This window comes from Quercus robur, chromosome 10 (assembly GCF_932294415.1).
Source record: "Quercus robur chromosome 10, dhQueRobu3.1, whole genome shotgun sequence".
In the NCBI taxonomy this organism is placed as follows: domain Eukaryota; kingdom Viridiplantae; phylum Streptophyta; class Magnoliopsida; order Fagales; family Fagaceae; genus Quercus; species Quercus robur.
The window spans coordinates 28,192,526-28,207,904 of NC_065543.1; the positions used below are offsets into that span (position 1 = coordinate 28,192,526).

General features: G+C 42.4%; 1 protein-coding gene across 1 annotated transcript; it reads left to right on the plus strand.

Moving 5' to 3' along the window:
* The first annotated feature begins 6,257 nt into the window (after nt 1-6,257).
* LOC126704003 (uncharacterized) lies at nt 6,258-7,262 on the plus strand. Its single transcript, XM_050403047.1, has one exon. It carries the CDS (start codon nt 6,258-6,260, stop codon nt 7,260-7,262), a length of 1,005 nt encoding a protein of 334 aa, XP_050259004.1.
* The last annotated feature ends 8,117 nt before the right edge of the window (nt 7,263-15,379 follow it).

Here is a 15,379-nt window from a genome sequence, read left to right on the forward strand (position 1 = left end):
CTTGGAATCTTTAATCTTTATTCGTCAGATGGCTCCCACATGCACATAGCCAACTTCTATCAATTTTGAGCAGTGCTTGGCCTTTATAGAAACGTTTAACATGAAAGAAGAGGCGTGCTTGGCATTTCGCCTTCAATTTTGGCTCTACTCTGTAATTAATTGTCTTTCAGCAAATCGATTGCTTATTTTTTAATTCATCATCATAGAGTAATTTCGACAAAAAGAAGAAAATAATAACGGTGCTATATCTAACCATCAGTTAGGATAATTACCTAAAAAAGATTTAACATATTATTTTCAGCTACAGTACTTTTCAGATGGTAAATCATAAATTCATAATGCAGAGAAGCTAACTTTTTCTTACATGATATGGATGATGGGTTTCTGTTTGATTGTTTGTTTTTTTTTAAAACTTAAACTCTCTATTTTTTATTTTCTTTTTTTTTTTTAAGGTATCAATTTTATTACTTTTCATTATTCTTTTTTTTTTTTTAGAAGCTAGAAAACAATGAATAAAATGCAAATTGAATAATGCCAATATAAATTCACTCGGTTATTGTAATTATCATGTATTTTTACACAACTTTACTTAAATTGATATGAGTAAATTTTGGTTTTGATTGGGTTAAAATATGATACTTTTTTTATTATGCATACACTTATAGAGTAGTCTAAGGAAGATCAGATGACTTAAAAAAATAAAAAATAAAAATAAAAAACCCAAAGATCAGATGACCTATCTTTCTATGATTATTGTGATAGCTTTTGTTTATAAAGTTGGTGTTATTCCGGAAAAAAAAATAAGAAGGTAAGATTAGCCGCACCAACTTCACATACATGCTATGTTCTAATTTAGTTGAACATGTTCCAACTATTCCATCATCCACAAGCAGGGACGGACGCAGGAATTCAAGCTAGGGGGGGCCAGAAAGAAGCAGAAAAAAAAAAAAAATTCGGGAGGTTGTTGTGGACCTTTTTTAATGTAAGCCCATCGAATTTCATCTAACAACCTATAAAAAAAAATTGCTATATTATGGTTGAAAATTTTTTATCAAGGGGACTCTGAAATTTTATCACTTTTTTATTTTATAGCAATTACAAAAAATTGCTCCATTTGATAAAAATTGAAATCTATAGAGTAACATGGGGAGTTGAAACGACGATGATTCGCTCTTGTACCAATAAAGTCACTATAACTTAGTCAAGTGTCACAGTCACTCTCTCTCTCTCTCTTTCTCTCTGTCTCCTCCTTCCACCTCCATGAAGGAGAGGACTTTTGGGTTTCCTTTCTCTTCTTCTCTCAAAATTTGATACTTCCAAAACCCAAAAAGACAAAAACCTCTCTCATTTTGTTAAAAACTCCTACATTTTTTATTTTCAGACATCCTTAATCTTTGTCTTTACTCATGGCCAAACCTAGACCTTGGAAAAAGGACTTGGATGCCTACGCCATTAGAGGCACTACAACGGTTGTTAGAGGTAACAGACTTTTCAACTAACACAACCCCATTTCTTTGAAAAATTTTCAATTTCAGAGATGTAATTTGGTGGAGCCGTTGAAGTACGAGAACGGAAAGCCGTTGAAGTATGAGATGGGTCTCGCAACTCGCAAACGTCACGGTGTCACGGCGACACGATGTGGGCGTGGGCGGCGGCGTCACGGCGTGGGTGAGTGGGTCTCCGTCTCTCTGAGTACTCTCTATCTCTACTTTGTCTTGCCTCTCAATCTCTCTGTCTCGCCTCTCACTTCCGTTTCTTTTTTTCTTTTGTTTCCTTCGTTTTGTGTTTTGCTTTCTCCGTTTAGTTTTGGACTGTTGAGAGTGAGAGCTGAGTGTTTTTTTTTTTTTTTTTTTTTTTTTTTAAGATTTACATGGGTCATGGGCTCCTGGGCTGGCCGGATGATGGGCTAGGGTTCATGATTTTTGTGAGGGGGGCTGGGCTAAAAACTCAGGGGGTGCCGGGCTAAAAACTCAGGGGCCTAAGCCCTTTTTTTTGAAAATTTTACTTGCTAAAAAAATTTTCTTTTGGACCCAGGGGGGGCCCGGGCCCCCTTAGCCCTCTACCTGGGTCCGTCCCTGTCCACAAGTACCAAACCTTTAAAAATAACGACCAACTTGCTACGTCGGCTCTATTTCCTCTTACGTTCACCTTGAAAACTAAGCCGAAATATTTTATTATATTCTGAATTAATTATTCTCCAAAATCTGATCTGATTTATCCCTTAAATTTTTTTTTTTTTATAAATTGTCTTTTTCAATAATAAAAAAAAAGTAATAACAAATATAAAAAAGAGAGGCGGCGGCCTTTAAGCCATAGTCTATTTAGCCACAGGCAGATAAACAAAAACATAGTTTACTCAAAAAAAAAAAAAAGGTGACACCATATCCATAACCATAATCAATGCCATCTTACAATGAATCTTCTAATAATGTGGACCCCACTTACCCCCTATCCTTCCACCTTCCTTCTAAAATCTATACTATCACAAGTCCACTCCCACTATCCCACGTGCTTTTTTCTCGCTATTATATATCTCTGACAACAACCACTCCATCCATCCCCCAATATCATACGCCACTCACTCTCTCCCAATCCATCTACCCATCCATCTATCCCCCGATCAATCTCCCAACTTTGAATTTCCATGGCACTAGTTAGAGCATCAGCATTGAAGAATGCTACTCTATCCTATTTTACCATCCCAAAAAGTTACTTTATCAATTATACCATATCATTTTACAATACACTCTACATCCAAAAACTCTATTATTTTACTTTTTCATTAAAATATTATTTTTTAATCTTTCTTTATTATTTCTTTCACATCATCACTTTTTTTTAGCTAAGAGGTGGAATGAAATATATATATATATATATTTTTAGTATAGTGCTACAATACAATTCTAAACTTAGAATTGTACTGTAGCACTATTGCAAAAAATTTTGCAATAGTGAGGCATACCATTTTTTGATGCAAGTATTTTTTTAGTTATGAAATGCCAAAAATGCCTTAGATATGACATTAGCATTCTTCAATGCTAATGCTCTAGCGCCGCCAACTCAACCTCCGCCTCCCAATCCCAGAACGCTCCGACCACCGCCCTCGCTTCCCTTTACCTCTCCCACCCACCACAACCACAGCCAACACCTCCACCGCCATGTCAGCCGCTTCAATCACATCCTCCGACTTGGAAAAAGCTCAAATCAAGTCCTAAGATTCTCAAATCTTTTCGCTTATGTTGTTAACCCTTAACTGTAGATATCAATTGAATTGACTCAGAACTCTCTTTATTTTTTTGTGACTCAGACCCAGCTTTCATGGCCACAATCATGGAAAACATTTACGATATATCATATATTAACTAGATTGTTGTTATCCAAAAAAAAAAAAAAAAACTAGATTATTTGTACTCTTTGTGGTTGGAATCTACTTAGGAAACAATACCCTTGCTTAGGTAGATCTTTTTATTGTTTCTCAAAAAAAAAAAAAAAAAAAAGTAGATCTTTTTATTATGGAGTATCTGATTCTTGATGGGCAGTGCTTGTTTATTGCCTAAAATAAGCCGAGGATGTCCAAGGAGAAAGAAATGGGCCAAAGGAACTCACAAGTAATGTAATGGGACAATAAAGCCCGAAGTAGCATAAGTATAAACCCAATGACCATATTGGGTCATTGTAACCAATTGAGAGAAAAGTATACAGTAGGCCTGAGAGGCCCAACAAGCATGGATCAAATAGCGCTACAGCAGGAATCACAGAATGCTATGGCAAGAATACTAGCAAGCCAACGGAAGGAGCAAACAGTGGGCTAAAAGGGAGAAAAGCCTACAATTGAGAAGGTCCAGCCCTTGGAGGATGCAAGCCATAAAGAATGGAGGATCAAAAAACAATTCACGCCACAAGATGTCAAGAATGAGTGGCAGAACATGCAGGCGAACCTCCAGTCCATGGCAAATGCATGAGCAGCAGTTAAGCTTTAGACATACACGGAAGTGGAGCACGCACAAGGCCCAAGCACCACCAACCTGTACCCAACCAATACAAGAGTAGTGGGTCATGGGTCAGAGGTAAGAGATGGTATGGTCTGGCGGTGAAAAAAAGTGAAAGCCTATTCTGGGGTTCCCACTCAAACTCTTTTAGGGGAAATGTCATGTCGGGATGACATACTACCCAAAAGAGGGAAAGATGAGTTGGAACCACTAGATGCATGCCATAAGGGATAGCAAGAGAGAATAACCACACTGTGGTGGATAAGAATGTCATGGTGAGCAAGCAAACAAAACAGTTTTCTTTGTCTGGTAATGGGGAGTGGCACAGCTAGCACAGGTAAGTGGTGGTGGCTGGGCAGCTGACAAACCAGTGGATGGTCGAGAAGGACACTTAAATCCAGACAAAAGTAGTTAGAGGGTAAAATGGTAAAAATCAGTCACGTCAGGCAATATATAAAGGGCCCTTGTCATGAACAATCTTATCCCTGCAATAGTAGTAACCACTAGGAGAGAATTACAGCACTACCATCACCATAACACTACACAAGTAAGCACTAAGAAAGAAAGAAAATAGTGGGAAAGAATTAAAGTAACAAAACGGAGAAAAAAGAAAAAGAGAATCAGGAAGAGAAATAGAGAGTGTGGAATGGCAGGCATGCACCAATAGGCTAATCTCTTCTCTCCCTCTAAAAGCCTACCCTCTATTAGGGATAAAGGATTCACTTGGGGCATAAGCCATTCAAGCCCGTTCCCTCAAAGTGGATAATTTCTATAGCAGGATCCTCCTACAAGGTTACCCACGTTGAGGAAGTGGTTCGCTACTTGGTATTAGTTCTGTAACACAACTGAACACAGCAGACTAACCTTTTCCTTCTTTGATTTCGTTACTTATCGTTATTACTTCCTTTCTTGTCTTTGTAATTTCACTTATAATGTGTTCCTTGTTGCTATATCGTTCTTTTCCTTATTTTAATTTAGGATCCCTTATTTGTTTTGCCTGGAAGTAAGCACATCTCTTTTATTATTGTTTTATTATATTTATTTTCCATAACTCTTTTGCAATAGTTTCGTTTCGTCTAACAGCAAATGTGTGGCATTTATTATTGTCCCATGGTATTTGTCTACCATAACTCTTTTGTAGCAGTTTCACCTGCCACGGGCATGTGACCAAAGTTTCAGCAAAAAAGGGGCATAGTTTGTGCATAAGCCAGATCAAGGTGAGTTGCAATTGGACCAATCCTAACTCTCCTACCTAGAACACTTAGGCTATAGTGTAGCAAAAGGTAGCACAGTCCAAAGGCGCAAAAAGGCCCTCCACAATAGCTTTTCAGGGTTTTCATTTTCTATGAATACGAATACATTGGTATATTTGTAAAAATTGTGAAAACAAAAAGTTAATTTTTTTTTAGTGATAAGATGTGTGTGAGCGAGAAAAGTTACTTTTAAAAAATAAAAATAAAAATAATGACCAAACTTGGGTATTGATAGGCTCGATCAAATCATCATCGTCCATCTGTTCACGACTAGTGATGGACGGCCTAACCAAGCTCGTCCTGGAAGAAATGGCCGTCGTTCAAGGACGAGTAAATCCACCTCCACTCCTTGAGGAACCGTTATAAAACATTAATCAGCTTCTAGATCGTTGGGAGGGGGCAGCTCACCATTAACACCCCGCAGGGGCGTTACCAGGCAAGAATAAAGTCTCCATCAAGGCTCCACCAACGGCTAGAAGAAACCACCTGTGAGTGCATGCATATAAATACATAACCCCAAAAGGGGAGGAGGAAAGGCAAAAACTCTAGCATATTATTTTCACAGCTCTCTTTTGTCAATCTTTCTGACTTTGGCATCGGAGACTTTTTGGCAGGCACCACGCCGACGAAATGCATCCATTCTTCTCTTCACTCTTTCTTGAGGATTGGGTTGGTTGAGGACGACATCAATCTGGACGATCATCCTTGGCTGACGATCTGAGCATCATCAGTTTGGCGCCGTCTGTGGGGACGATTCAACACGTGATCTGTCCCAGTTAACTCGCAAGTCCAGATGGAAACCAGTACAAACCCAAATCCTGCTGCATTGGCCCTACAAATCCAGTCACTGTCAGCCACTGTGGAAGAACTCACCAGGTAGAACCAAGAGATGAAGCAACGGTTGCTACAGGAAAGTAATCGTGCAGACAGAGGTGACGACGAAGATAGCAACAGAAGATGAAACAGCACTCCGGAAGAGGCAAGCTCAGATCTCTTAAGGGAGATGAGGAAAGAGATGGATGAATTGAGGAACACCATCAAAGGAAAGACGGACAAAAGCTTGGAGAGGATCGTCCGGAAGACGGACTCACCTTTTACCATGGCCGTCCAGGAGTGTCCAGTACCCTCCAAGTTCCATCACCCACAGCTAGAACCCTTCGATGGGCTGAAAGATCCCTTGGATCACCTAAATACCTTCAGGACGACCCTAGGCCTTCAACAGCCACCTGATGAGATTTTGTGTCGCTCCTTCCCTACTACTCTCAAAGGGGTAGCTAGGGAGTGGTTCAACAAATTGCCAACATCGTCCATTGATAACTTCGAACAGTTAAGCAGTTCCTTTGTTCGTCATTTCGTAGGCGGGCAGCGTCTAAAAAGGACTGCCAACCATCTGCTCACCATGAAACAAGGAGAGAAGGAACCATTGAGGTCTTATGTGACGTGTTTCACCCGAGGAATGTTGGAAGTAGACGAGGCAGATGACAAAGTACATCTCACGACCTTCAAAGCAGGGTTGAAGTCCAGAGATTTTGTGGCGTCTTTGGCAAAGAACCCCCCTAAGACAATGGCTGAAGCATTGTTGAAAGCACATAAGTATATGAACGCGGAAGAAGCTCTAGCAGCCATTGACGGAGTAGAAAAGAACAAGGAAAAGAAGAAGGAAAAGGAGGTCGATCGACGAGGACAAAAAAAGGATCGGGCTGATGGACAGAATGACGAAGGATATAGGCGGAGGGAGGACAAGAACCTTCGTCCAACGAAATGCACACCGTTGATGATGCCCGTTGACCAGATTCTAACAGAGATAAGGGACGAATTGTCTCTCAAGTGGCCAAGACCACTCCATTCAGCGCCTAGTTTGCGCGACAAGAGAAAGTACTGCTGTTTTCACAAAGACCATGGGCATTACACGGAGGATTGCAGGGACCTGAAAGAGAAGATTGAAGAGCTCATCCGTAATGGGAAACTACAACGGTATGTAAAAAGGGGAGATTCCGGCAGGTATAGACAGAAAAGGTAGCAAGTTAGTGCAAGGAGAGACGAAGACCGCCCCCAACCTCGTCCACAAAGCGCACTGGGGGAGATAAAAACCATCGTCGGGGGACCAACAACGGGGGGATCATTCAAATCCCTCAGGAAGTCATACCAAAGGCAGGTAAACAGTGTCCACAGTATACCCCCCTTGAAGCAAAGACGAACCAACGGAGACATGTATTTCTCTGAAGAAGATGCCAGATGTGTAAAGCAACCTCATGATGACCCACTCGTCATTATGATCATGATCGAGGGGTTCAATACTCGAAGAGTCCTGGTCGACAATGGACAATGGAGACCAGGTGTTAGCAAGAGAGTGCTATCAAGCCGTCCTGGCCTCAAAAGAGAACCATACGTGGACGATCAAAGAGAAATCGCCAGAGATCGTGGAGAAGCTTGAAACGGTAAAGCTGGCTGAAGGGAGTCCACCAAAGACGACCCAAATAGGGACGAACCTGAGTCCCAGGACGAAGGAAGGGATCGTCAGCTTCTTGAAAAATAACCTCGATATATTCACGTGGAGCCACGAAGATATGCCAGAAATCCCAGCAAGCATCATCCAACATCACCTGAATGTTGACCCAGGAAAGAAGCCCGTCCAGCAAAAAAGGAGAGTCTTTGCCCCCGAGCGAAATAAGGCAGTGATGGACGAAGTAAATAAGTTACTTGCAGCCAAATTTATTCGGGAAGTCCACTACCCCGAGTGGTTGGCCAACGTAGTCATGGTAAAAAAAGCAAACGGGAAGTAGAGAATGTGTGTTGACTTTACAGACCTAAATCAAGCCTGCCCAAAAGATAGTTTCCCACTACCTAGAATCAACCAGCTAATGGACTCCACTGCAGGACACAACCTTCTCACGTTTATGGACGCGTTCTCCGGATACAACCAGATACAAATGGCTAAAGAAGACCAAGAAAAGACTGCTTTTATCACCAGCCAGGGGCTATACTGTTACCGGGTCATGCCTTTTGGACTCAAGAACGCAGGTGCCACCTATCAAAGGTTGGTGAACCAGATATTCGAGAAACAAATCGAGAGAAACGTGGAGGTATACGTTGATGATATGCTCGTCAAGAGCAAAGAGGAAGAGGATCATCTAGACAACCTCAGGGAGACGTTCAATACGCTCAGGCAATACAGCATGAAGCTGAACCCGTCCAAGTGTGCTTTTGGAGTTTCCTCAGGAAAATTCCTCGGGTTTATGGTTTCACAGAGAGGGATAGAAGCAAACCCCGAGAAGGTCAAGGCCATCCTTGAAATGTCCTCACCCAGGACGGTCAAAGAAGTGCAATCCCTCACAGGAAGAATAACAGCCCTCAACAGGTTTGTCTCGAATGCTACAGATAAATGCCTTCCATTCTTCAAGACTTTGAAGAAAGTGTTTTCCTGGACGGAGGAATGCGAAACGGCGTTCCAAGAGTTGAAGCGCTATCTTAGCAACTCTCCGCTCTTAAGCCCGTCGAAAGAAGGCGAAGACTTATTCTTGTACTTAGTTGTGTCTATTACGGCCGTCAGCATGGCGTTGATCAGAGAAGAAGACAGGTTGCAACTTCCTGTGTATTACGTCAGCCAGGCTTTCCAGGGTGCCGAGGCACGGTATCCTCGCATAGAGAAGATCACCTTCGCCCTGATTGTGGCTTTGAGAAAACTTCGTCCATATTTTCAGGCCAATCCCATCATTGTAATGAATTACCAACCCATCAAAAAAAGCAATGAACAAACCTGAAGCGGCAGGACGAATGGTACAGTGAGCAATCAAGCTCAGCCAGTTTGACATAAAATACCGTCCACGGACAGCAATAAAAGCTCAAGCGTTGGCCGATTTCATAGCAGAATTCACCACCCCCAAGAGCATAGAAAGTTTCTGGACGGTAAACACTGATGGGTCGTCCACTCAGAAAGGAGGCGGAGCAGGCATCGTTATCACTTCCCCTGAAAAAGATGTTCTCAAGTATGGGGTCCAGCTCAAATTCCCTGTAACCAATAACGAGGCTCAATATGAGGCCTTACTGACGAGATTGAGATTAGCTCGGGCATTCGGAGGTGAAAATATCGTGCTCAAGAGCGACTCACAGCTCGTCATAAGGCAAGTGAGGAGGGAATACAAAGCAAAAGAAGTAAGGATGCAGAAGTATCTCAAACTGACGAACCAGCTGATAAGTGCCTTTAATCACGTAGAGTTCATTCAGATCCCCAGGGATCAGAACGCTAAAGATGACGAGGTAACACAAAGTGCCTCAATGGACAACCAAAATAAAATGGTTGATTGGAGGATGGAAAAACAAAACCCTCCTAGCATCCAGGGACTTCAAACTCTCTCGGTGCACACCGACCCTGGATGGACGAGCCCGATTTTGTCGTTCCTTCGAGAAGGACAACTACCGTCAGATCCAGAAGAAGCTAAAAAGGTCCAGAAATGCGCAGCCAAATTTACGATACTTAATGACAAACTCTACAAAAGGGGTTACTCCCAACCATACTTGAGATGTGTAGAAGAGGAAGAAGCCAAATACGTCCTGGAGAAAGTGCACGGAGGAATCTACGGAGACCACATGGGGGCAAAGTCCCTTGTCAGGAAGATCATAAGAACGGGCTACTTTTGGCCAACAATGCAGCAAGACGCAGCTGATTTCGTGAAGAAGTGTGATAGTTGCCAAAGGTATGGGAATGTTCAAAGAATCCCTGGAGAAAAGATGACCACAATCTCCTCGCCTTGGCCATTCACACAGTGGGGGATCGACACCATGGGTCCCTTACCCCAAGGAAAGAGACAAGTAAAGTTCCTGCTCGTCGCAATCGACTACTTCACAAAATGGGTGGAAGCTGAAGCCCTGGCGACAATCACCGAAGCAAAGGAACAAAATTTTGTATGGAAAAATATTATTTGCAGGTTCGGGATACCTAGGACGATCATATCAGATAATGGTCGTCAGTTTGATAGCCAGAAATTCAGATCATTTTGCTCAGGCTTGGGCATCAAAAACAGGTACTCATCGCTAGGTCACCCTTAGGCCAACGGACAGACGGAGGTAACCAACCGGGCCCTGCTCAAGATTATCAAGTCCCGGTTAGTGGGGGCAAAGGGAACGTGGCTTGAAGAGTTACCAAGTGTCTTGTAGGCATACAGGACGACAGCACGGACACCAACAGGAGAAACACCATTCAGTCTGACATACGACACAGAAGCAGTCATCCCAGTCGAAGTAGGGCTCACTAGCCTTAGAAGAGAATTCTTTGACGAGCAAACTAATGACGACCAATTGAAGCAGAACTTGGACTGTCTGGATGAAGTTAGAGACTAGGCATCCTAAAGAATGACCAAATACCAGCAGAAGATAGTCGAGTATTATAATCGGAGAGTGAAGCTAAAGAAGATTCAACGTTGGAGATCTTGTCCTTAGAAAAGTCACTCCCGCAACAAAAGATCCAGCACAAGGTAAACTGGGCCCGACCTGGGAAGGGCCCTACAGAGTCATCCACTATTCACGTCAGGGAAGTTACCATCTGGAAGACTCAGAAGGAAAGAGACTACCTCGTCCATGGAATGTCGAACACCTAAAGAGGTATTACGAAAAGGAACCATAGCCTGATTGTAAAACCCAATTTAATACTTCCTGTCTTATGTAAGCGATTATTTAGAATCCATTACGTATTATTCAATTCATAAGTATTATCCAGCATTTCATAAGTGTTATTCAGCAAGCCATGCGCTACAACTTTTCCCAAAAATGCAAACAATCGTCCTAAACAAAGAAAGACGATAAGATTCCTTAAATGGATGTACATCGTCCTAAACAAAGAAAGATGATAAGATTCCTTAAATGGATGTACATCGTCCTAAACAGAGAAAGACGATAAGATTCCTTAAATAGATGTACATCATCCTAAAAGAAGAAAGACGAAAAGATTCCTTAAATGGATGTACATCGTCCAACAAAGAAAGACGATTAGATTCCTTGAATAGATGTACATCATCCAGAGTTAAAAAGACGATAATATGAATGAACGTCGTCTAGAGACGAAGAGATTGGCATCGTCTAAAACGAAGAAGCAAAATCCCCAAAAAAAGTGCACGGGACAAAAGTCCTCCAGATGCACAAGATGACGAGGATAAATTCAGTATGCCAGCAAACTTTTTCTAAGTCCCCAACAGGGAGAGATGAACATCCAAAAGAAAATCTTGACGCAACACATACAATCATGAAGGGCAAAGGTAAATACACAGACGTCTATATAAAGCCAAACTGTTAAATAAACATACTATATAAAGCTAAATTGTTCAAAGGCAAAAAGGGGGCCCCAAAAAAACAAATGGGGCATCTAAACATCAGCTGTCTGTGAAACTTAATACATATAAACAAAACAAAACAAAAATAAAAAATTTTTCAATAAGGAAAGACAGGATCAAGCTGGAGGGGCAACATCATCGTCCTTATTTTCCTGGGAAGGCTCTGCACCAGTAGACGCTGCTGTTTGAGCTGCTTCGTCCTCTTCAATCTCCTTGTCAACGGCCTCAAAATCTAAGCCTTCGAGGTCCGTGCCAGGTCCATGCTTGATCAAATATCTCCGAAGCAGCTCAAACCCCTTAAAGTACCACTGGAACAAGATGGTGTTATATTCGTCCGTGATCTGGAAAGCGGTGACGGCCTTGGCCACAGCAACTTTCATCCTCTAGGCAACTGTTGCAAGGAGTTCGTCCTTCTGCTTCATTGACTGCTTTTCGGCGTCCAGCTTCTCCGTCAGGACTTGAATCTGCCCCATGGAAGTGTTGAGGGAGTCCATGGCTGCTATCAAGTCTTTCCGCAAGCCTCAACCTCAGCCTCTAGTGCTTCCACCTTCGAGCTGGCCACAACGGCCTTCTCCTCATTTGCCAGATACTGCGTGGTAATATGCATGGTCTCCCCCAACACCTGATGAAAAAAAGTCCCATCAAAATCAACAAAAATGGATGAGCAGTTAAGGACGAAGAAAAGGACAAAAATGTGGTGGATTACCTACACGAGCTTGTGAACGTGACGGCTCACCATCTTGTGGGAAGGAACGCTCGTAATTTCTTTCATCTCCCTGGGGGTAAGGAGCTCATTAGCACGGTCCATGGCCGTCTCGGTGTCCGACCAAACGCTGGCACCAACTTTCTCCTTCCCCTTGCTTGCCACCTTCTGCCTCTTGGAAGGACGGGCCACCTCCTCAATCGAAATGCCAGGAGAGGCAGCCAATCCCTCGTCCAGGTCAAAGGCAGGTGTGGACGAACCCCTCTCCACCACCTCTTTCTCCTTCTCCCTCTCCTTATCTGTAATTCTCAGCCTCCCCTGACCTAAGTTGGAAAGAGGCTCATTCTTCTTGTCCTTAATTTTCTTGTACATCTCTTTGTTAAACTTGGACGACATCTCTACACAAAAGAGAGCAAGAAGTTAAGGACGAAGAAAAAGAGAGCAAGAAGTTAAGAAAAAGAGAGCAAGAGGTTAAGGACGAAGAAAAAGGAAGCAAGAAGTTAAGGACGAAGAAAAAAAGAACAAGACAAATATGTTTTCAAAGACAGCTTACGCTTTTTCTCTTCTCAATCAAGGGTACTAAGGACGTAGATGGAAGGCTCCGGCCCCAAGCAGTGACGAGCTAAAGTGCGCGGATCGATCAAGTCACCAAAATCTTTGATCGTCCTTGCGTACCTGATTGCCGCCTGAACCCGCTCTTCGAATTTGCTTTCAAGCTCTGGACGATCTTTCACTGCAAAGACAATAGTAAAGGGGAAATTTAAAATAAAATAAAAAAATAGAGAAAAAGGGTGAGGGGGCATCTCATAAGGAGCAAACGCACCAATCAAAGGGGTCTCCCACCGGCGCAGCAGCCTAGGAACATTCCCCCATAAGTCATCAGACAACATTTCCCAACCGTCACCCGATACAAAGAAGTATCTAGACTTCCAGTAGCGAAAGGACAACAGAAGATCAACTACCAGACACGACCTACTATTCCAGGGCGCAAACTCATAATATCCAAATTCCTTGGACTCTTTCAGACGGTACAGATGGACGAACTCATTGATCATGATCATGTCTCCGTCGGCGATGGTTGTCCAAATCACCATACAGCTAACAACTATTCTCCAAGAATTGGGCATAAGTTGCCCTGGTGCAAGGTTTAAATGATGAAGAAGCTCCATGATGAATGGATGGACGGGAAACCTGAGGCCGCACGAAAAAGCAGCCTCATAAAAGCAGACTTCCCCGTGGGCAAAGGCGTAAGCCTTTTCACCCCTTCTGGGAAGACGAGCTCTGGTCCCCTCAAGAAACTGGAACCTATCTTTAAATTTGTTAAAAGCCTCTATTTTCAAGGAACAATTTTCCTTAAGGGCATGGAAAGGACGGACGATAGCCGGAGCGGGAGAATGGGAGGACGAGGGAACACGAGAGGGCACGGTGGTCGCTGTATCTACCCCGGCCCCTTCCTCACCTACGTTAGAGGACGAGCCCCTCTCTAAGTCACCTGACCCTTCCTCAAAACCCATATTTTCCCCTCTTAGGATCCCTCGAACGGAACGAAACCAGACCTGAGATTTGAACAGTAAAGGGTATAAGACACCCAATGCCAAACCTAACCCACTACCCCTACAGACAAACTTCTCAACTTGTGGGTATGAACCGCTAGGTGAAAGCGCACCCAATGGGTTGCCGGAAAGTTCCACTAAGGCTCCTAAACAGGCAAAGACAAATGCTACAGAGGGAGAGTTACGCCTAACTTTGAAGTTATCCACCATTAAAGAAGAACAATACCACTCGATAAGAAGAAGGGATAGTGCAGAAAGAAGAAAGAACTTAAAAGACACAGATACAAGCAAAATTTAGAAAGGAAAGAAAGCATAAATGGGGGGCGTACCTGGAAATTAGGGAGAAAACTGAGAAGACTAAGAGCAAAACACGCAAGTGAGGGAGTCGGAGAAACCAATCGCATAGAAGATGGGGAAATGAAAAAAGGAAAGGCCAAAGAAATCAAAAGGTTTTGCCTTGGAAAGTGCTGGAAAACTGAAAAGGTTTTCACCGGAAACGAGATCCCCCAGCCAAAGAAAATCAACCACGTGGCCGCGAAGTGAGTCACAGCCGCCATTAAGCAATCAATGCGGAGCAGAACCCCAAATGCCATAACCGAAAATAAAAAAATAAAAAAATAAAAAATATATATATAGGGAGAATATATATATATAAATATTTAATAACAAAATAAATATAGATATATATATATATATATATTTACTCAAATGAACCTGTAAAACCCTTTCATATTCCTACGACCATCCAAGATATGGATGACCAAGGAATAGGGGGGCAGTTGATAGGCTCGATCAAATCATCATCGTCCATTCGTTCACGACTAGTGATGGACGGCGTAACCAAGCTCGTCCTAGAAGAAATGGCCGTCGTTCAAGGACGAGTAAATCCGCCTCCACTCCTCGAGGAACCGTTAAAAACCATTAATCAGCTTCTAGACCGTTGGGAGGGGGCAGCTCACCATTAACACCCCGCAGGGGCATTACCAGGCAAGAATAAAGTCTCCATCAAGGCTCCACCAATGGCAAGAAGAAACCACCTGTGAGTGCATGCATATAAATACATAACCCCAAAAGGGGAGGAGGGAAGGCAAAAACTCTAGCATATTATTTTCACAGCTCTCTTTTGTCAATCTTTTTGACTTTGGCATCGGAGACTTTTTGGCAGGCACCACGCCGGCGAAATACATCCATTCTTCTCTTCACTCGTTCTTGAGGATTGGGTTGGTTGAGGACGACATCAATCTGGACGATCATCCTTGGCTGACGATCTGAGCATCATCAGGTATGATGTATTCTATATCTAAATTATGTATTCAAAATAATTTACCAAACACTATCAAATATGAAAACAAATGTTTTTTTTTTTATTTAAATTCAAGATTTGAATATAGAATAAAGAAAATGAAAAGCGAATACACCATTTTTTGAAACCAAATAGGCCCTTAAGTTACCATTAGATATGGCCATATTTTTTTTTTAATAACAACCATTAGATATGACAAAGATAATATGATTGGTGACCTTTCTATTTACATAAAGTGGTCGAAAATTTTGAAAA

Coding starts and splice junctions, on each gene's coding strand:
- LOC126704003 (XM_050403047.1), top strand. CDS start 6,258: ATGGATGAATTGAGGAACACCATCAAAGGAAAGACGGACAAAAGCTTG.